Source organism: Triticum aestivum, chromosome 5B (assembly GCF_018294505.1).
Source record: "Triticum aestivum cultivar Chinese Spring chromosome 5B, IWGSC CS RefSeq v2.1, whole genome shotgun sequence".
Classification (NCBI taxonomy): Eukaryota; Viridiplantae; Streptophyta; class Magnoliopsida; order Poales; family Poaceae; genus Triticum; species Triticum aestivum.
Genome location: NC_057807.1, coordinates 477,978,937 through 477,999,811, shown reverse-complemented (window position 1 = coordinate 477,999,811; position 20,875 = coordinate 477,978,937). Strand labels below are relative to the sequence as shown.

Below are 20,875 nucleotides of genomic sequence, written 5' to 3'. Positions count from 1 at the left end.
TCCTACTAGGACTACACATGTAACCCGCCCCTCCAACTTATATAAGGAGGGGCCGAGCTCCCCAAAGAGGGACAAGAAAGAAGAAACAATCTCTAGGGCTAGACACAACTAGGAGAGCCGGTTTACGGCGACTCCCTCGTGATGATAATGAAACCTAGCCTCAAACAGCATGTAGGGTTGTTGCCGGATGATGTTTCCCGGGGCCCGAAGCTGTCTAAATCCTTTGTCTTGCGTGTTGCGTTTTCTCGGTTCCACTCAACCCCTCTCAAGCTACCACATAGATGCGTTGGCCTCACGACTAAGTCCTCACACTAGGACATCTGCCGTGATAATTCCACGACACCTGGTATAACACCTTGAAAGGTGGTTTTAGTGGGATTGATCATTAAAGGATCGATACCCATCTTGCGCGCTGTGTCTTGATACAGCAGGTTTAGACTGCCGCCTCCGTCCATAAGGACTCGTGTGAGGTGGAATCTGTAAATTATTGGCTCAAGGACTAGTGTGGCTGAATTGCCCTGACTGGTAGTGGCCGGACGATCCATATGGTCAAAGGTGATCGGCCATAGGTTATATTTTGGTGTGACTGGCTCCGTTGCGTCGACATCCCTAAGAGTGCACATCCGTTCCAGCTTGAGAATGTGGGTGGCGTTTATCATGTTCACCGTTTTGATTTGTGGGGGAAATTTCTTTTGCCCCCCTATGTTCGGTGACCGGGGCTCCTCGTCGTCGTCATCACTTTGAGACCCCTTCTCCTTGTTTTCGGCACCTGACCTGCCGGCTTGTTTAAAGACCCAGCATTCTCTGTTGGTATGATTGGCTAGTGTTCCTGGGGTGCCATGAATTTGGCATGGATGGTCGAGTATACGGTCCAGACTGGGCAGGCCCGGATTGTTCCTTTTGAATGGCTTTTTCTGCTGACCGGACTTAGAGCCACTAAATCTGGCATTGACGGTCGTGTCTTCGGTGTTATCACCATGATTATGATGCTTGTGTTTATTGCGCCTGGGCTTGCCGTTGCTAGCTTTGGCGTCTGAGGTTCCAGGATTGCTTACTTTGCTGTTGTTACGATCCAACCAGCTATCCTCGCCCACACAGAAGCGGGTCATGAGTGTCGTGAGGGCTGCCATGGTCTTCGGCTTCTCTTGGCCGAGGTGTCGGGCAAGCCACTCATCACGGATGTTATGCTTAAAGGCCGCTAGGGCTTCAGCGCCGGACAATCGACAATTTGGTTCTTTTTAGTTAGGAACCGAGTCCAGAATTTCCTGGCTAACTCTCCGGATTGTTGGGTTATGTGACTTAAATCGTCAGCATCCGGTGGTCGCACATAAGTGCCCTCGAAGTTATCCAAGAATGGGTCTTCCAGGTTCTCCCAGCTTCCAATGGAGTTTGCCGGCAAACTATTCAGCCAATGCCGAGCCGGTCCCTTGAGTTTTAGTGGGAGGTACTTGATGGCATGTAGATCATCGCCGCGGGCCATGTTAATGTGGAGAAGGAAATCTTCAATCCATGCCGCGGGGTCTGTTGTCCCATCATATGGTTCAATGTTCACGGGTTTAAACCCTTCTAGGAACTCATGATCCATTACTTCGTCAGTGAAGCATAGGGGGTGTGCGGCGCCTCTATGCCGGGCTACATCACGACGCAATTCAAATGAGTCTGGTCGGTTGTATTTGGCCCGGCCAGATTTGTATTTAGTGTATCCGGCATGGTAATCATCGTCACGCGTTGGGGCGCGCCCCCGTGATCCGTAGATCGATCTTGACTGTCCTGATTTGTTTTCCAACATGTCTCGCAGGTCCTGCGTGTAGCCCCGGGCCTTCATTTTTTTATTTGATTGGCAACGGGGTGCGGGCTGGTACGCCGCTTTGTCTCAGCCACGGGGTGGCCGGTCAACCGCATCATGCGCTGGTAGTGTAGGCTCTGGTGCCTTCTTCTCAAATTGAGGTAACGGCATGCACTTTGGGTAGCTTTTGGTTGGGCACTCGAGTCCGTATTCCTCGTCTGTCAGGACCTCAGTCCATCTATCGGTTAGCAGATCTTGATCAGCTTGAAGCTGCTGCTGCTTTTACTTCAGGCTTTTTGCACTGGCTATAAGCCGGCGCTTAAAGAGCTCCTGCTCGACGGGATCCTCCGGTATGATAAATTCATCATCACCGAGGCTCACCTCATCTTTGGAGAGGGGCATGTAATTGTCATCCTCCAAGTCTCCATCTATTGCTTGTTCATCAGGGCTAGCTTGCCCATCCTCCCGTCCGGCTTGCTCGAAGCTTGGCTGGGCGGGATTGTTTTCGTCTTCGGCACCATCCGGAGTGCTATTGTCTCTTGTGCCGGTATCGCCATTTTTGCTATGGCGGGGCTCGAAGCGGCGCCGCCGGCGCTTAGGTTGCTTCTCGAGGGGATTATCCTCCGTTGCCTCGTCGCCATTGCTTTATTTGGGCGTGTCCACCATATATATATCATATGATGAGGTGGCTGTCCAGCGCCCTGTGGGCGGTGGTTCCTGTTCTTCTCCGGCATCGTCGTCCATACCGTCGATGTCTTCGGAATCGAAATCAAGCATGTCGGTTAAGTCATCGACAGTGGCTATCAAGTGGGTGGTGGGTGGGAAACGAATTTCTTCATCGTCCGCTTCCCACTCAAGCCGGACATAGTTCGGCCAGGAGTCTCCTGACAAGGACAGAGATTTCAACAAATTCAGCACGTCACCCAAGGGCAAGTTCTGAAAGATATCCGTGAAGGTAAACTCCATGATCGGTGCCCAATCAGGTTTGACAGGCACGGATGCGCGCGGTTCGGAGCCTATGGACGGAGACGAGTCTGAGGGTCCGATGACGCAAACCTCATTAGAGGCGAAGCCTGTGTTCGACTCTATCGCCGATGAGTGTGCAGCCTCCGTGGCGGGGTCTATCCACCTGCCCTCGGAGGGAACGATCTGCTCTAGATCTAAGGTCGGGGCAGCTGCGGGCGTGACCTCCCGAACACCGTCCGATAGCAGATCTAAGCCGTGCTCATCGTGACTGTTCGGCACACCTGTCATGGGCTCGAATCCGTCGAAGATCAAGTCTCCGCGGATGTCGGCGGTGTAGTTCAGGCCTCCAAACCTGACCTGATGACCAGGGGCGTAGCTATCGATCTGCTCCAGATGGCCAAGCGAGTTGGCCCGCAGTGCGAAGCCGCCGAATACGAAAATCTGTCCAGGGAGGAAAACCTCGCCCTGGATCGCGTCGTTGTGGATGATGGAAGGAGCCATCAAGCCTTATGGTGACGACACAGTGGAACTCTCAATGAAAGCAGCAATGTCAGTGTCAAAACCGGCGGATCTCGGGTAGGGGGTCCCAAACTATGCATCTAAGGCTAATGGTAATAGGAGGCGGGGGACACAATGTTTACCCAGGTTCGGGCCCTCTCTATGGAGGTAATACCCTACTTCCTGCTTGATTGATCTTGATGATATGAGTATTACAAGAGTTGATCTACCACGAGATCGTAGAGGCTAAACCCTAGAAGCTAGCCTATGATTATGATTGTTGTTGTCCTATGGACTAAGCCCTCCGGTTTATATAGAGGGGGCTAGGGTTACACAGAGTCAGTTACAAAGAAGGAAATCTACATACCCGAATTGCCAAGCCTGCCTTCCACGCAAAGGAGAGTCCCACCCGGACACGGGACGAAGTCTTCAATCTTGTATCTTCATAGTCCAACAGTCCGACACAAGTACATAGTCCGGCTGTCCGAGGACCCCCTAATCCAGGACTCCCTCAACCACCGGAGAAGTAATGGGCCTTATTGGGCCTAGGGGGAGAGAGAGAGAGGGGCTGCCAAGGGCTGGCCGCGCCCCCTCCCATGGGCCTAGTCCGAATTGGACTAGGGGGAGGGGCGGCACCCCCTCCTTCCTTCTCTTTCCCCTCTCCTTCCTTCTTTTCCTAGTAGGACTAGGAAAGGGGGGGGTCCAACTCCTACTTGTAGTAGGATTTCCCCCCTTGGGCGCGCCCTATGAGGGTCGGCCGGCCTCCTCCTTTCTCCTCTATATACGGGGGAGGGGGGCACCCTATAGACACACAAGTTATTGTTCTAGCCGTGTGCGGTGCCCCCATCCACATATTTCCACCTCGGTCATATCGTTGTAGTGCTTAGGCGAAGCCCTGCGTCGGTAACTTCATCAACACCATCACCACGCTGTCGTGCTGACGGAACTCTTCCTCGGCCTCTGCTAGATCAAGAGTACGAGGGACGTCACCGAGCTGAACGTGTGCAGATCACGGAGGTGATGTGCGTTCGGTATTTGATCGGTTGGATCGCGAAGATGTTCGACTACATCAACCGCCTTACTTAGCGCTTCCGCTTTCGGTCTACGAGGGTACGTGGACACACTCTCCCGCTCGTTGCTATGCATCACATAGATAGATCTTGCGTGATTGTAGGTAAATTTTTTGAAATACTGTGTTCCCCAACAGTGTGATCCATGCATCACCACCTCTCCTTCCTTCTCTTTTATTTCTTTTTGCAAGTGCCAACTTGCCCTCCTCCATTAATGTTCATCTGCCAAATTTCAGCTCATTTAAAGTTGTTTTGGTCAGGTTCAAAAATGTCTCAAGTTTGAATCTAATTCAAATTTGGAATATTTATCTTCCTTTAAAAATGTCCAAACTATTTTTACAATTATGCGCATAAATCTAGGGTCATGGGGATATTTTCATAGTGTCTGTTTAGGACACATCTAAGCTAATGTCCACTCTATTTGTGGGTTTTTTTTAGTTTTTTTTGTTTCTTGTTGCTGCATTATATTTGTGGGAGCTTAGATGTGCCATCCTCAAAAAAACATCTAGATGTGAATTAGACAAACTGATTTTCATATCTCTCACACCCATGTCCAATCCCCCTGTGCTTTGTGCTCCTTATTTCTGTTTGAGGGAAAAGGAAAAGCAGCAGCAGCAGACCGGCCCAGCGCAGCATGGCAGCCCAGCCATCTGCCGCGGCCCAGCAGCAGCAGCGGCAGCCCACTTCCTACCTAGGCACCGCAGCCGCAGCAGCCCACCAGCGCAGCCCCTCGCTCTCTCCCGTGGTAAAACCACGTGGATGCCCATGCGGGACCCGCTTGCCAGCGACTTCCCCTCCTCTTCTTCGTCCTCCTCGGTCCCCCTCTCGCTCTCACGGTAAAAAGTTCAGGGGCACGAGCACATGGCCACGGTGGCGAGCCAGCCGCGCCCGCGCCCCCTATAAAGCCACCCCGCGGCTCCCTAGGGTTTCTCCCTCTCCTCCTCACCTCCCTCCGCGCCGCCGCCTCTCCACAGATCCCCCTCTCGCGCCTGTTCGCTGCTCCCAGGAGCCATGGCTGCCCCGAGCAGGAGCTCGCCGCCGGTTTAGCAGCGCTCCGGCCTCCTCCACGTCGCCCACAAGAACCCCCGCGCCATCCCGGTTCCATTCAGACGCCAGGGCGCACTCAAGGACTCCATCCACAACGTCCACTTCTTCCTCTCGGACAGTAGATCGCGCCAAGTTCGTCGACCTGCTGCCGACGCCTCCCCTCCGTTCCCGGCCACGTATTCTTGTCCTAGGGTAAGGAGGTATACCTGGATTCCTCCCCCCTTCTTCTCGACGCTGGATGATCCCCGTAGGAGATGCTAGGGTCGCGCCTTTGCCATGATCTCGATGCTCTGGCGATCTTTGAATTTTGTGTGCAGTTGCAGTAGACGCCGTGGTTGCTCGCGCTTCGCCCCCCGCTCTCGTTCACCTCTCTGCACCACTTCTGTCCGCACCACACCACCCCTCGCATCACCCACGCCAGCGCAGCCCCGCTTGCCCCGCGCTGTCCTGCTTCCTCTGCTTGCACGCGCACGAGCTCTGCACCCCTTCATGTCGCCGCTGCATGAGCTCGTGCTCGAGAGTTTGCAAGCGCGCCACTGCACCCGCACTCCCTTGCCATTCCCGCACGCCCGCTGCCGCCTACGGAGCCCCCTCGTGCCGCCGTTGATCGCTGGCGACGACGCCGTCTCCTACTCCGTAGAATAAAACCAAGCCAGGGTCTTGGACGGTATAAAGAAGGTCAGACCCCTACCTTAGCACAGTCACACGGCCAGCAACCAGGGCGTTCTGGGTTCGATTCCCAGGTGCGCGCCCTTTTCCTTTTATATGTTTCGTGAATGCTGACAGGTAGACCCCACCTGTCATGCACACACACTCCCAGGCTCAGCAGTACGGAAGACAGGGAGCATATGGCCTGTGGATGCAAACGCTGGAAGGCGGTAGCACGAAATACGTACATGCAATTAGAACGGGTTTAAATAATAGGATAGGTGCTAAGTCATCTAGTCGTATTTTCACCGGTTGTGGCATTTTAGTTTGCTTGCAAACTTGTATTAACTATGTGTTTTGATGCTATTTTGTTTAATAAAATGGTTGTGTGCATCATTTGATGGTTGATGCATAGGTCTGAAAGATTTTTTTTTATGAAGTCCGTTTTGTTGATCCGCGTTGGATTTGTACACTGCCCGCGTTGGAGTTGTACACTGCTTTTGCATAGTCGTGCCAACTTCGTGGCCAGCCAAGCAGAAGAAAGCAACATGAATTGAATGGTGTGTACCCACCTACGGATGCATTGATATCTACAGCATTCAATTCCACACTTAACCCTCACGATGCGGCCTCTCCCCCTCTTCACCCAACTTCTTCTTTCTTGTTATAAGAAGGAGAAGGATGAGCCAGTAAGAGGGAGAAGTGCATGGATGATCCCGCGTACATATGAACACACTCCCAGGCTCAGCAGTACGGAAGACAGGGAGCATATGGCATGTGGATGCAAACGCTGGAAGGCGGTAGCACGAAATACGTACATGCGATTTGGACGGGGTCAAATAATAGGATAGCTGCTAAGTCATCTAGTCCTATTTTCACCGGTTGTGGCCTTTTAGTTTGCTTGCGAACCGGTATTAACTATGTGTTTTGATGCTATTTTGTTTGATAAAATGGTTGTGTGCATCATTTGATGGTTGATGCATAGGCCTGAAAGATTTTTTTTTATGAAGTCTGTTTTGTTTATCCGCGTTGGAGTTGTACACTACCCGCGTTGGAGTTGTACACTGCTTTTGCATAGTCGTGCCAATTTCACGGCCGGCCAAGCAGAAGAAAGCAACATGAATTGAATGGTGCGTACCAACCTACCGATGCATTGATATCTACAGCATTCAATTCCACACTTAATCCTCACGACGCGGCCTCTCCCCCTCTTCACCCAACTTCTCCTTTCTTGTTATAAGAAGGAGAAGGATGAGCCAGTAAGAGGGAGAAGTGCATGGATGAATCTGCGTACATATGAACTCATTTTGGAAAGCACAATTTGAAATTCTAAAAAAATCTGAGAAAAATTGCACGGGTACGTCTTCATGTTCTATGTGCGTGCATAAAGTTTCACGAAAAAATAACTTTTTTTGTGGCCTGTGCAAAAAAGAAAAAAAAATTAGGTCGTGGAACACTATTTAGAAGCACTAAAACTTGTCTTTTTTGCGGAGGGAAAACAAAAAGACATTTTTCCATAAAACTTTGTGCCACGTACACACATTTGCAAACATGTATGCGTGATATTTTCTTTTGAATTTTTTAACATTCTAAAACATGCTTAAAATGCATTTTTTTGAAAAGTGGGTGCATATGCCCATGGGTTCAAATGGTGCCCTCTCTCCAGTAAGAGGTGTTCCCGAGGGAGGGTAAAAGCAACAGCACATCCAGCCCATCAGAGGAGAAAAGGGAGAAAGTAAGTGTGTAGAGATCGAGAGAGTAGCTATTTTCTTCAGCCAAAGGTACCTGGAGCACTGCATGTGCATATGGTAGCTAGGGCAAGATATCATGTTAAGCCACAAGCTAGCAGCTAACAATGTATCTGTTTTGCTCTCCAGTGTTTGTTTAACTCAACTTTTCTCTTCCGTTATTACAGACAAATTGAAGAGGAGAAGGAGCGGGGCAGCAAGCAGCTAGGTAAGGTGTACAACTTGAACTAGTAGCTATTGGGAATCCACCTTGTGCATTCTTGTAGTTTTCCTTAGCCTCCTTGTTTTTCTTCAAGAAACTCGCTGTAGCTGACTATTCTATAAGAAGCGAGGGTTTTCCTTTCTATATCTGTCACTGTTTTCGTATTAAAATGATTGAACTTTATAGTTTTATTTACAAATTGCACTTTTTTGGTCGCAGCATTTGTTTTTCAGCTCTGAGCTGCAGGCATACATACTCTCTCCTCTTGCTCTAGAATCTCTCACCTCCCTGGACTTTTGGAAAGCAAGTCCTGTAATCATCATTTTTTTTAAACCGTCCTCTAAAATCAATCAGTTTCACCAAGCATGACGCGACAGTTAATGTCGCATGCTGAGAAGTTGGTGGCGTTTTGCTTGGGCTTACGTACATTTGCAACTAGCCCTGTAACCAGGCCAGTTTTCCAGATGACATTCATCGTTAGAATTTTGATTTACAGGTTAACTTTTACCCAGCGTTGAAGATGAACGCTCGTCAGGTCTTGACTCGAACCACACTTAAGAATCACAGAAAGGGTGTTCTATGCATAGTGATACATAAGAAGGATGATTCCCGCAAAAAGAAGAAGAAGGAGGAGGAGACATTAGCCGCCAGCGGTTTCATCGTTAGGGCTGCTCGAGGGAACAGAAGAGCTCTTGTGATGACATGTAATCATGTCGCTGCATATTTTGTCCCTCCTGGGGACAAGCTAGGCATTAGAGCACCTGGGTTAGACCAGGAGCTCGAGTGTGAAATACTCTACCAGGATACCAACAAAGACCTAGCGATTATCGCTGTGTTTGGAATGCCTGAGAATTATCCGGCTTTGATATTTTCCAGTGAGACAACTTTAACGATTGGAACAGATGCCGTGTTAGTGGCATACTACACTCCCGATAAGTTGGAGGAGACTAACAATCCTATTCCCATTGAACCCGGAGCATGTCCTGGAAGCATTGTGTAGGCCTCTCTCCCTATATCTAGCTTATTTTATTGCATATTCGCAGTCGCAGTACACTATTAATTTATAGTACTAATATGCTAACTTTTATTTGTTTCACGAAGTGGACCAAAAATCAGGGAAACAAAAGAAATGGACTGGAAGGAAAGGATGAGGCATGATTGCAAATCAATGAGTGGATGCTCAGGAGGACCAGTTATTGCAAATGGTCGTGTCGTGGGAGTGCAACAAGATGGTGACGTGCAGCAGGGGTACGCAGCTAATTTTGTAACAGTGGAGGCTGTTGTGAGAGAATGGGCTGGCTTGGAAGATGGACAGGCTGCTGTAAGTTGTGACCCATATGGTTTTATCCAATTGATGCATACTGTTTCCTTTTGCTCACTACTAATTTCGGTTGGATACACTACAATTTTCAGGATAGTACCCTAGAGGACCTGTTCGAGTTGCTGCGCGACTGAACCCGGCCTACACGTACTTCAACAAGTGATGCTAGCAGATGGTGCTTGACGTGCACTCGTTGTACTGTTCCATGATTAGTAATGCTAGAAAAATGCACGGAAAATAAAGAATGTATAAAGGAAACGGAAGACTCGTGTTATGATGTACTAGCACTAATTAGTTTCTTCTAACTAGTATGCAGTTGAGCATGAATGTAAGAATCTCTCTCAAAGACTTCAAGAGCACGAACTGTGTGCTCTGATGCTTAAAATTAACCTTTTTTATGGTATCTTAAAATTAACCTTGTGTAGTGAACTGCACCCTCTCTGTAGCAATTATAGAAATGAGATTGGGAGATCTAGCTTTGCTCTTTTTTATCGGTGTAGCACCCGAAACAACAGTGATTGTAGTAATACTTAAAAAATCTTATTTATGAAACTGCGGCATGGGCTAGCTATATTTGCTATCTGACTACCTCACTGCCCCACACTTAATTACAATACTTGTTTCACAATATAGAAATTTTCAACTCAACAAGATTTATATGCTACTAGAATATGAGATTTTGCCCAGTTCTAAATGTTTGCCGAGTTCTTTTTATCTTGGAACTAGGCAAATAAATCTTTGTCGAGTTCTTTTTTCTTTTGCATTGGGCAAAGAAATCTTTGCCGAGTTGTTTTTCTTTTGCACTAGGCAAAAAATCTTTGTTGAGTTCTTTTTCTTTTGCACTAGGCAAAAATATCTTTGCGAGTTCTTTTTTTGCACTCATTTTTTTCTTTTTAAATATTTTTCTCATTTCTTGTGTGTCTTTTCTTTTTTCATGTTTCTTTTCTTTTGTACAATTTTTTTTCATTTTCTTTTCTTTTGTACATTATTTGTTTCCTCTTTTACTTTTATGCTCATTTATTTTCTATTATATTGTTCTTTCTCCCTATCTATTTTCTTTTATAGGAAGTAAGTGAATGCGATTGATGCTTCATCCGTTGGCAATGCAATTTTTTCCACATTGTTACATGATCCATGTTGAAATCTGGCATCTTTCCATGTTCATTTACTATATTTAAGCCGAAAGTGACTTTTTTGCTTTTAATTCTGAAAAATGCAAGCAAACTCTGAAAAGCATGAAAGTATGCATGGTGTCATCGTATCAACCCTGTAGTACATGGTAAAAAATTGAGAAGATTTCACAAAAAAAATATGGTGTACGTTGCATAGAAATCGAACCATCTCCGAAGAAGAAAATATCTTCCAAAGAGAACGAGTATTGTTCGAAGGCGACACAACCGATGCTTTATCCATTGGCATTGAATTTTTTTTCTACACTCAAGATACGCCATTACATGATCCATGTCAAAATTTGGCATCTTTCAGAGTCTGTTTGCTATATTTAAGTCATTATGTGCATTTATAGACATTAACGAATATTATTCAAATTTGAACTCCAAATGGCTGAAACGGTTGGCACAACTGGGCTGAAAAATTATATTTGTGTTCCTGAGTCTATATTTAGGCCTTATATAAGAAAATGAAATGAATTCCTAACATGAGCGGCCCAAGACTCGACCCGGACTGTGAGTTTTTAAATTCAATAAAATGTAAATGGACTCCGAAAAGCATGAAATTTGGCATCGTGTCATCATATGATTCCTGTAGTGTGTGGTAAAATTTTGAAAAAGTTTCACAAAATTTATGACGTGCACCCTTTGGAAACTAGACCATCTACAAGGGGGATATATGGCTTCGAGAGGAAACGGGTCTGTTTTGAAGGTGATGCGACCGATTCTTCATCAGTTGGTATTAATTATTTTTCTACACTCGAGGTAGACCATTATAGGATTCATTTGAATTTTTGGCACTTTTTGGAGTTTGTTTTCTATATTTTCACCATTAAATGCATTTCTAGACATTTGAAGAATATAATTCAAATTTGAACTACAAATGCTTGAAAAGGTTGAAAAAATTGAATTGAAAAATCATATTTGTATTCTTGAGTCTACATTTAAGCCTTATACAATAAAAACAAAGCAATACCAAACATGTGGGTGCCAAGACTCGACGCCGAACAAAGAATTTTTCATTGTTTTAATTCCAAGAAATTCATGCAAACTCAGAAAAATCTGAAACATGGCAAGTAGGAAGTAAACTAACCAATGTTTGTTGAAAAATAAAGAAATATATTTCTAACGACTTCTTTTCTGTTTTTCGCTATGTTTTAAACAGCAAAGAAAGCACACGTTTTTCTTGATGCATACTTTCTTCCTATTGGTCAAGTCCTTGTCCACAGGATCCATGACGTGGCAGATGCAGCACCATGCAGCACTCCTCAATCCAGAATCAACGAATACGCTGGTGTCATCCGCGTCGTCGCGGGTGCATGCGATGATGATGTTTCCGAGCTCGAGCTTGCAGCTTGTCGATGGCTCGATCTCACGCCTGCCTAGGCCATCGTCTGCGGCACCCCGTCATCCTACGCCGCACAGGCATACCTCGTGCTCGACCTGCCAGGCTGCCAGTCGCTCCGTGTTGCCTGCACTTCGACCCACGACCACCCGGACCGCCAGCGCCCCGTCGGCCCGTGCTATCGAAGCCGTCGGCTCCGCATCATGATTCATGAGGAGATGCTGCCTCGGCTAGGCTACTGTCGAAGCGGACATGATATGGTGCCCCCAGCTTCCCGTGTGCGCACCTCCGCGCAGCTGCAAGAAACTGAGCATACGACGATTGTCCGGCTCGCTCTTGGCCATGCACCCTGGTGCGGCACCCCGTGCGCTGCCTCACACTCGCGGATTGCATGTTGTAGACGCAAAGGGCCTCAGGGGACGACGAGACTGTAGCATGGATCACTTCGCTTACACGAAGCATCACGAGTGTGTCGTGGCGCCTCGCGAGGTCGCCCAGAGCGTGGTGCAGCAGCGTGCTTACGAGGTCGCTACCTGGGAGGCTGGGACGCCTACACGTCCGGCGGCTACCCCAGTCATCGTCGTGCTCTAGCGCCAGGTCCGCCATGAGCACGGCATCATCCGTTGTCTCCTCTCAGGAATTTGACCATCTCTTTTTCGATCTTATTTCGCTTCAAAAGATGGACCTTGAAGGCTTCTGAAGTGAGTTGTTCCGTTTCTCCCATAGTTGCCAGAAATCCGGGTCGTTCGGGTCAAGGAACGGGGTCGCGGGTCGTGGGTCGCCACCCCGTCGGAACGGATCCGGCTTGCCTGCTCCCTTTCCGTGCTCCTATCCGTGCTCCCACCTCATTCAACGGCTGTCTTTTTTTCTTTTTTTTTCTAATCTAATCATCCCCTGATTTTAAGGGGTGGGGTCGAGCCTTATTTTATTCCAATCAAATCAATCCACGTATGCGGGAGCACGGATGGGCACACGGGAGGGGAGCAGGCAAGTCTCGTCCCGTCGAAACGAGGTACGACGAGTAGTATATATCTTCGGGACGTCGATTTGGAACGTGGATCGCGATCCAAACAGTTGCGGGTCGAAGACCCCGGGTCGTGGTGTTTTTGCATGGAAGGGAAAGAAAGATCCCGCCATTCCCGCGGAAAAGATTATGACATGGGCGCGGTGATTTATTTCCTTCTTTGTAAGAATGAATGGGGTCACAAGTCAGTCGTCTTCTATGGCGTGATTTTCTCTCATCTACCATTCTCTTTCACAGCAAGCATATGCGCACCTGTGTCAAAGAAACAAACGTTGTTCGCATGAATTGTCCCCAAATCTCTGCATCAGTTCATTTGCAAAACGCTCTAGTCCCCGATCCAGTTCTAAAGCCTCGAGCCATCGAGCACTCTCCTGCGCTCCTCTCTGTTCCTTGTACAGTCTTCAATCCCTAGTTAGTACTATCGGATTCTCAAGCAGCAGAGGCGAGCAGGGTGAGTATCCTTCAATGGTGGGACTGCTGGAGCGAGACGGGAGAAGGCGCGTCGACCGGCGGATCGCGGACACCCGCAGTGTGACGGAGTCCATAACTTTGGAGCGTGATTGCCAGGTAACCCTTGAATCACCATAAACTCCCGATCCCCCATAGATGTTCTTGGCTAGCTTCCATACCGATCTGGGGTCATGGAGCGATCAGGGTCGCGACCCACCCAACGACCCACCTCGACCCTGTTGGCACAGTCCCAACCTTGACGACGCAACCGTCGAGTACTTTCCGACGACGTGCGCGTACAAGCTACCGCGGTCGATTACTTTCCGGCCGGTTGAGCGGAGACTCGCCGTACGTAGACGCAAACAGCAAGAGGTACACGTACCAAACGAAGCAGCCTAGCTAGCTGCTGGATGGATTTGGCAGAGCCTAGCTAGCTAGCTTAACAGACGGGATTAGCACAACTCGGCAAAACTACACGCACGCGAAAACACTTGGACGCTGATGGATTGCAACAACAGGAGCGTGTCGCTCCTGGGAATTTTATTGCTTTGATCTGAGTTCAAAATCTTACAGGGGTACAAGTATATATATAGGAACTAGGCTAGCCTAACCTAATCATACACCTATACGGCTTGGTGATTGCACCTGTCCGAGCTGGACAAGGCCACCGATCGTGGTTAATTCCAACAATCACCCCCCTAAACACGATGTCCTCACTTCACAGCTTGAACACCGATCCTTCGCCGCATCTTCACGAACTTCTGCCGTCCCAAAGATCTGGTTAGGATATCTGCAAGCTGGTCGTCGGTGCAAACGTGGTTGATGTCCATCTTGCTTTCTTCCACACACTCCCTTAGGTATCGATACCTCGTATCGATGTGCTTGCATCTACCATGATGCATTTGATTCTTCCATAGAGAGATTGCAGACTCGTCATCAATATTGAGCACCACTCGTTCCTTACCTGTGAGGTCACCGAGTAGTCTTCCTAGGCAAACGCCTTGACACACCGCGGTTGCAGCTGCGATATACTCCGCTTCACGAGATGATAATGCGACCACCTTCTGCTTCTGTGATAGCCAACTCACTATGCTTCCTCCCAAGAAATATGCTATGCCCGAGGTACTTTTACGGTCGTCCACATCTCCTGCCATGTCGCTATCACTGTAGCCAAGTAGCTCCACCATCTCCTTCTTCTTCTTTCTCAAATAGACACAACCGAAATTTGTTGTCCCTTTGATGTACCTGAGTATATTTTCCACAGCTGACCAATGCTCCATCGTGGGTGCTTCCATGAAGCGACTCACCATGCCAACGGAATAGGTCAAGTCCGGTCTTGTATTCGTGAGATACCTCAGCTTTCGGACCACACTTCTATACTCCGTTGCATCAACCGTAGGTGCTTCACTTTTCTTGCTTAGCATAAGACGAGGCTTCATCGGAACATGACTTGGATTGCAATCTTTCATGCCACAGCTTTCAAGTACCTTCTTTGCATATGCCTCCTGGCATATTGTGATCGCCTCCGGCTTTTGTTGTACCTCAATCCCAAGGTAGTAACTCAAGAGCCCTAGATCAGTCATCTTGAATAGCTCCTCCATTTGTAGCTTGAAGTTTGCAATCACCTCTTCGTCTGCTCCAGTTATCAATAGATCGTCCACATCGATGCCCACTAAGAGACGATCCTTGCCTTCACCTCGCTTGTACATAGCATGCTCTAGTGGGGCTTTCTCAAATCCAAGAGAAATCAATGTACGGTCAAGCTCAATATTCCATGCCCGAGGAGCTTGTCGTAGCCCGTACAACGCCTTCTGTAGCTTCAATACCTTGTGTTCCTCTCCTTCTTTGATGTACCCCGGTGGTTGTTGCACGTATACTTCTTCCAACTCCCCAGTCAAAAACCCGAAGTTCACATCCATGTGATGTAGCCTCCAAGATTCTTGAGCCGCGAAAGCTATAAGTAGCCTCACCGAGTCCATCTTTGCAACTGGAGCGAACACTTCTTCGAAGTCCACATCTTGCTCTTGCACGTTAGGTTTAGCCACGAGCCTTGCTTTATGCTTCACCAAGTTCCCTTTGGCATCCTTCTTGACTTTGTACACCCACCTGAGCTCCATGGCATTATGTCCGTTGGGAAGATCAGCAAGCTCCCATATATCGTTGTCTCGGATCGATCCCAACTCTTCATCCATAGCACGACGCCAACACTCTTCCATATTTGCATCTTCAAAATTTTCCGGTTCCTCGATGTGCAAACATCGTTGCCCTTTACTCTTCATCTTCACCGAATTTATTCGAAACGCTTCCTCTGAAGAGATGTCCAACACGCGTCGTTCGTGTGCTATTGGAGATGACACATTTGCTTTGAAACTTGCCAAAGTTTCTTTTTCTGGCAATTCTGGACCTAGTGGTCTGCTTCCTAGGCGTTTCGGCCTGTTCAAACTGCTTACTGGAGATACCGGGTTGCATCCCCGTAGAATGTTCCGTGGAGAATCTGCAGCCCGAGGCACTCTAGCTCCAGTACTATTGCTTCTAGCTGGGCTGCTATCTCCTTTTTCTGGACGTTGTCCACCTTCTTCTGTCACATCCACAAGACTTTTACGTGGAAGTGAGCTTTTCTCAAGCGAGTTAGCTGCTGCATGCAGATTATCCTGATCATCAGCATCGTCCTCGTTCACCGTTGCATCTCCGCTCGCATGCAACCCAACAGCTACTAGTGACGCATCCTGCCTCGAACCGTGTTCTTCTGGCGACACGTATTCGCCATCTTCCTGCGCAACCACCCTGTCACGCCCTGCAACGTGTTCTTCTGGCGACACATCTTCACCATCTTCTAGCACGACCACACCATCACGCATTGTGTCGTGGACTTCTAGCGCCACTTCTTCGCCTGCTTCTAGCATGACCATACCGTCACGCCTTGTGTCATAGATTTCTGGCCTCATGACTCCGCCTGGTTTTACTGGCATGACCACACCATCACGCCTTATGTCATGGTCTTCTGGCGCCACAACATCGCCTGGGTTTAATGGCGCAGATGCACTGACCGGACCCATGTCCAGCTGACCAAGATCATCTGGATTCTCCCCGTCCACTAGCTCGCACATTAGCATCATATCCCCATCGTCTCCTTCCTCGGCCATGAGTGCCCGTTGCTTCGGTGCTTACTCACAGTTAGCCTTGAAGTGACCGAGGAGGCCACACTTATGACACCTCACTTTTCTGATGTCAAACTTCCTCCTCGGTGGTGCAGGCGCATCCTCGTCGTCCGAGTCGGCGAAGTTCTTTCTCGCCGAGCGCTGCTTCCCTTTCCCCTTCTTCTTGCCACCGCTCGTGGATCCGCCTTGCTTTTCTTTCGACAGCTTTTGTCAGCATCAGGCGATCCATTGCACCTTTGTCAGCATCAGGTGCTCACTCGCCTCCGCATCGCCGAAGCTGAGACGAATTCTCTCGTCGTGGGCCTTGAACCTTCCGATGAGATCCTCGACCGTGAGAGTTTTCAGGTCGAGACATTGTTCGATCGACGTGACGATCTGAATGTAGCGTGCCGGCGCGGCGCGCAAAAATCGTCGGACGATCGCAACTTCTTCTAGGGTTGAACCATAGCTGCGTATGCCGTTGACGAGGGTCTTGAGACGGGCGGCAAACTGATCAACCGTCTCACTTTCATCCATCTTCAGGCACTCGTAGCTTCTCATCAGGGAGTGAAGGTGTGCTTCCTTGACACGGTCATGACCCTGGTGCAGGATCTTGATGGTCTCCCATGCCTCCTTTGCCGAGTTCTTTCCGACGAGGTGTTGCAGCACATCCTTCGGCATGGCAGAGTAGATCGCTGTTAACGCCTGACGATCCTTCCGGTACTTCGCCGCGCCCTTTGCGTACTCGGCGCCGCCGGGGTCGACGGCTTCCCAGAACTCCGCTCCCTCCATCGCGACCTCCATGTTCATCGCCCATAGTGCGTAGTCCTCTCGATCCAGGCGGGGGAATTGCGACACCCCCACCATCGGCATTGGCACTCCCGCTGCTGCCGTCACGATCTCCTTGCCTGTGTTCGACATGATCCTTCGACTGCTTTCCGAGAATCACGTCAATACACCAAAGCTCTAGATACCAATTGTTGGTACCCGACCCAGATTGAAAGCAATAATATACATACATAGGTGCGACACGCACCTATTAGCCATCAAATCTCTTGTGTTTCGCCGAGTTGTGCTAGTCTAGATCGATTAAGTATTCAGTCGTTGCTACGTACTAAGCTAGCTAGCTTCAACATCCATCAGCTAGTTTTGTACGTGCACGTTGCCTCAGGAAGAATCGTTCAAGCGTGGTTTCGTACGTACGTGTTCGGTCGACGGAAAGTACTCGTCAAAGAGCCGACGTGCAACGTTTGATCGGGCCTGTGCCAACAGACCCCACGTCGTCCCCGACCCTCGATTGGGGTCGATCGACCCCGGGTCACGGGACGCACCATCGACCCGCGAACCAGGCTACTATGGTTTCTCCTTTTCTTTTTTTTGATGTAATATTCATTCATGGTGAATTGGTCAGTGTATATTATCTTCTTTTAAATTTTGACAACAACTTAGCGCACCACTTACAAAAATTATATGTCAAGGCTATTGACGGCAGGCATACAAAAAAAACCGAGGAAAAATCAGCTACATTAAACTCCCCAAAAAAAAACTCTTGAAATTTTTGTCTAGAACATGTTAGGTATTGACAAAATGGCCACCTAATACTGATGAACCTAACATGCAAGCAGAAAAAAAATGGCTAGACCAAACAGTAAGAGAACAAAATGGCCACCAATTCCTATGCAACTATACACATGTTCTACTACTCCCAAGCATGTGGTCACATCAAGCCTAAAACCCTTGCACGTGGTCACATCAACCCTAAAATTCATCCAGTGCATGCAGCAAGTAATCCCATATGGTCAGAAAGAGAGATAGAGATAGAGATACGAATCGCTAGGTGCATGCAACAACTGTACCACACAGCATCCCTAAGATTACAGATGATGGCTCTACAATTTTCTCAAAAAAAAAAAACTAGACCACACAAGACAAAAGAAAACGTAAGACGAAGAGTATTACTAGCATGAAGCATCTTTTTTAATGCTAGCTGCTTACATTTTCAGCAAGACAAATCTAACCCCTTAAAAAGCAAGATAAATTTTATTGAGGCTCTTTGTAGTTACATTATTTATTGTGTGTTGTACTTGGTCTATTCAAAAATATTTTGTAGACCCATCGTACTGTTAGAGCCTGGTTGGAGGAAGATATGGACCGGAATATATTTCTGTATATGGAAAATATATTCAGAGTGAGAGGCTTTTGAATCTTTATTTGAGTAGCTCATGCATTTTGGTGGCTAGAATAATACCTGTATTAGTGTTTTATAATGGCTAAAACAATATGAGAAATTTTCAACTCTGTTTTTTGTCTCACGTGATCGGATGACAAGCTACATCGCACATCTTCAAATGATGGCAATTGTGTGAGTGCTTCAATAAATAACTTCATTGACTTATACTCTCCCCGTCCCATAATATAAGAGCGTTTCTAACACTACATGAGTACATAGCAATCAATGCAGTCTTTCACTAGATATAATACACAGATGGTTCTTTGCACAGTTCATGCATTTCTTCGTTCCCTGCTCTTGAGTTCTTGGTTGCTTAATCATACTTATCCTGTTCACATCAATGTTAACGTATGGGGTGTTTTGGTCTCTAAGATCATCAGAGATAAGAAAAGTCACACGACTATGTGACATGCCTGAATAAATACTGGACCAACAGATCTAGCTCATGTTGCAAAAAGCCTCTTTATTATAATTGGGATTTGAGAGCAGCGTACACATTCATCTCTATGCAAGAAGTTAATTTCTTTCAACTTAAACTGTTCATAAATTATAAGTTTATAATTACAGTAACCAATTGGAGAAGGCAGAATTGCATGTTGTATTGATATAAATAAAATTTTCCGAGGAAAACTTGTTTCATAAATCATTGATAAGTAATATTTATGCATTATATTTGGGTGATTCAATATGTGAACAGTTAACCACTAAAAAATCAATCAAAAGGATGAGAACAAGCAAAGCTGTCTATCAAATGTTGGAAAAAGAGAATAAAAACTTTATATTTTCATTGTAGGCACTTTTAATGAGTAGCATAAAATATGGTCATGGCATTATCCGGCGATTATCTTTGGTTGGTATTCTTTGAGTATTTGGATGCAACTAAGAGTGTAACCTTTTGCAGCACCTAAGCTTTCACATGTTTATGTTAATTTCAATTTCAGCGACATTTAGGGCATGTTTATTTTCATACAAAAACTAGCACATAATTGGTTCATGATCATGGAGGAAATGTACAGTGGAAAAACCTCTCCAAGAATGAAGATCAGAAACATGTTGATGTGGGTAAAGAAAAAAATTCTTGTGCTATGATGATGTTTCCGCCTCCTCTCATAATCATGTGAAATATAACATGCATTTGGTCGACTAACCATCTCTCTCACCACAACCAGTTACTTCGGGATCCAGCACAAACACTCTCATGGTACAAATGAAACATCGACTACTATATATTTCTTCCGAAAGACAGATATAAGCTATAAATGTTTGTAACATGTCCGATCTATAGCATGGTGGTTCTTAGTATGAGAATAGCAGCATATACTTCCTACTTGGTAGAATACATCGATTTATGTGATGAATAAATCTATGTTTTCCAATTCGGTTCTGTGTTGCTTGCCAGATTATAACCCCCAACGTTGCACACATACAACCTTCGTCTTAAATCCAAATTAGTAAAAAAAAAATCCAGTTATTATCATGCAGCACATTTTCGTCATGATGGATCAATGGGGCACGGCATGCCGCCGCGCGGGCATGGCTAGTATTATCTTATCACAAACCAAACCAGACGCAAATCCTCCATCTGCGAGGAAACAAGCCCGTGACACGGCGCCGGAGTGGACACCGGCGACAAGCATCGACCTCGCGCAGGCGCTGATGGAGTCGCGCGCCTCGCCACTGAGGCCTTCGCGGCGTGGTCGAGCCGCACCTCTCCGCCACTGGCGCCGACGGGCGGTTCGCCTGCGCCACCTGTGGCGCGACTGCCCCCACCAACAAGCATCAGCGTTTGTCAGATAAGAACATATGCGAGGAGACGGTGCGGCACCACACGTCGCGGACGCCCAGAGCAACAGCACGCTCCCGGCCTCCAGCTCAGGCGGTTTCCTCTGCGTGCTCCAAGACATGGACGCCCTGGCCGCCTGGCGTACATGCTGGGCTCCTCGGCCACGACCACCTCGCCGGGATGAAGCGCTTGAGCCGAGGCGCCGCTGTTGTTTATTTATATTTATTTATATATTTCTACTAAAAACGTTCGCCGTGTTCCTAAATTTCGTACTCGGCAACAGCTTTTCTGTTACTGTCCCGTTTTCCGTCCTATGTGAACCAATTAGTTTGCCGAGTTCCTTAAATTTTGCACTCGGCAAAGATTTTCAATGCATTCGCTGAAATGGGCGAACTCCGCCATTCCATTAGTGACATGTGTGTCGGCTGCGCACTCAGGATTTTGGACCTAC

At 47.6% G+C, this 20,875-nt stretch overlaps 1 protein-coding gene across 6 annotated transcripts; it reads left to right on the top strand.

Annotated features, from left to right (window-relative positions):
• The first annotated feature begins 5,248 nt into the window (after positions 1-5,248).
• Positions 5,249-9,715, top strand: LOC123112606 (uncharacterized). 6 transcript variants are annotated; one of them, XM_044533641.1, is made up of 6 exons: positions 5,249-5,559; positions 7,639-7,750; positions 7,931-7,971; positions 8,462-8,961; positions 9,067-9,286; positions 9,379-9,715. In XM_044533641.1, the coding sequence occupies exons 4-6, from the start codon at positions 8,486-8,488 to the stop codon at positions 9,418-9,420; spliced, it is 738 nt and encodes a 245-aa protein (XP_044389576.1). In that variant the 5' UTR covers positions 5,249-5,559; positions 7,639-7,750; positions 7,931-7,971; positions 8,462-8,485; the 3' UTR covers positions 9,421-9,715. The 6 variants fall into 6 exon arrangements, with proteins under 6 accessions (XP_044389576.1, XP_044389572.1, XP_044389575.1 ...); XM_044533637.1 differs by lacking the exon at positions 7,639-7,750; XM_044533640.1 differs by having other exon boundaries at positions 7,639-7,971.
• Positions 9,716-20,875: the final 11,160 nt, after the last annotated feature.

Excerpts from the sequence above, each read along its gene's own strand:
- LOC123112606 (XM_044533637.1), top strand. The coding sequence starts at position 8,486 with ATGAACGCTCGTCAGGTCTTGACTCGAACCACACTTAAGAATCACAGA. Across the intron at positions 8,962-9,066 it reads GCATGTCCTGGAAGCATTGT|TGGACCAAAAATCAGGGAAA; the intron begins GTAGGCCTCTCT and ends TGTTTCACGAAG. Across the intron at positions 9,287-9,378 it reads TGGAAGATGGACAGGCTGCT|GATAGTACCCTAGAGGACCT; the intron begins GTAAGTTGTGAC and ends TACAATTTTCAG.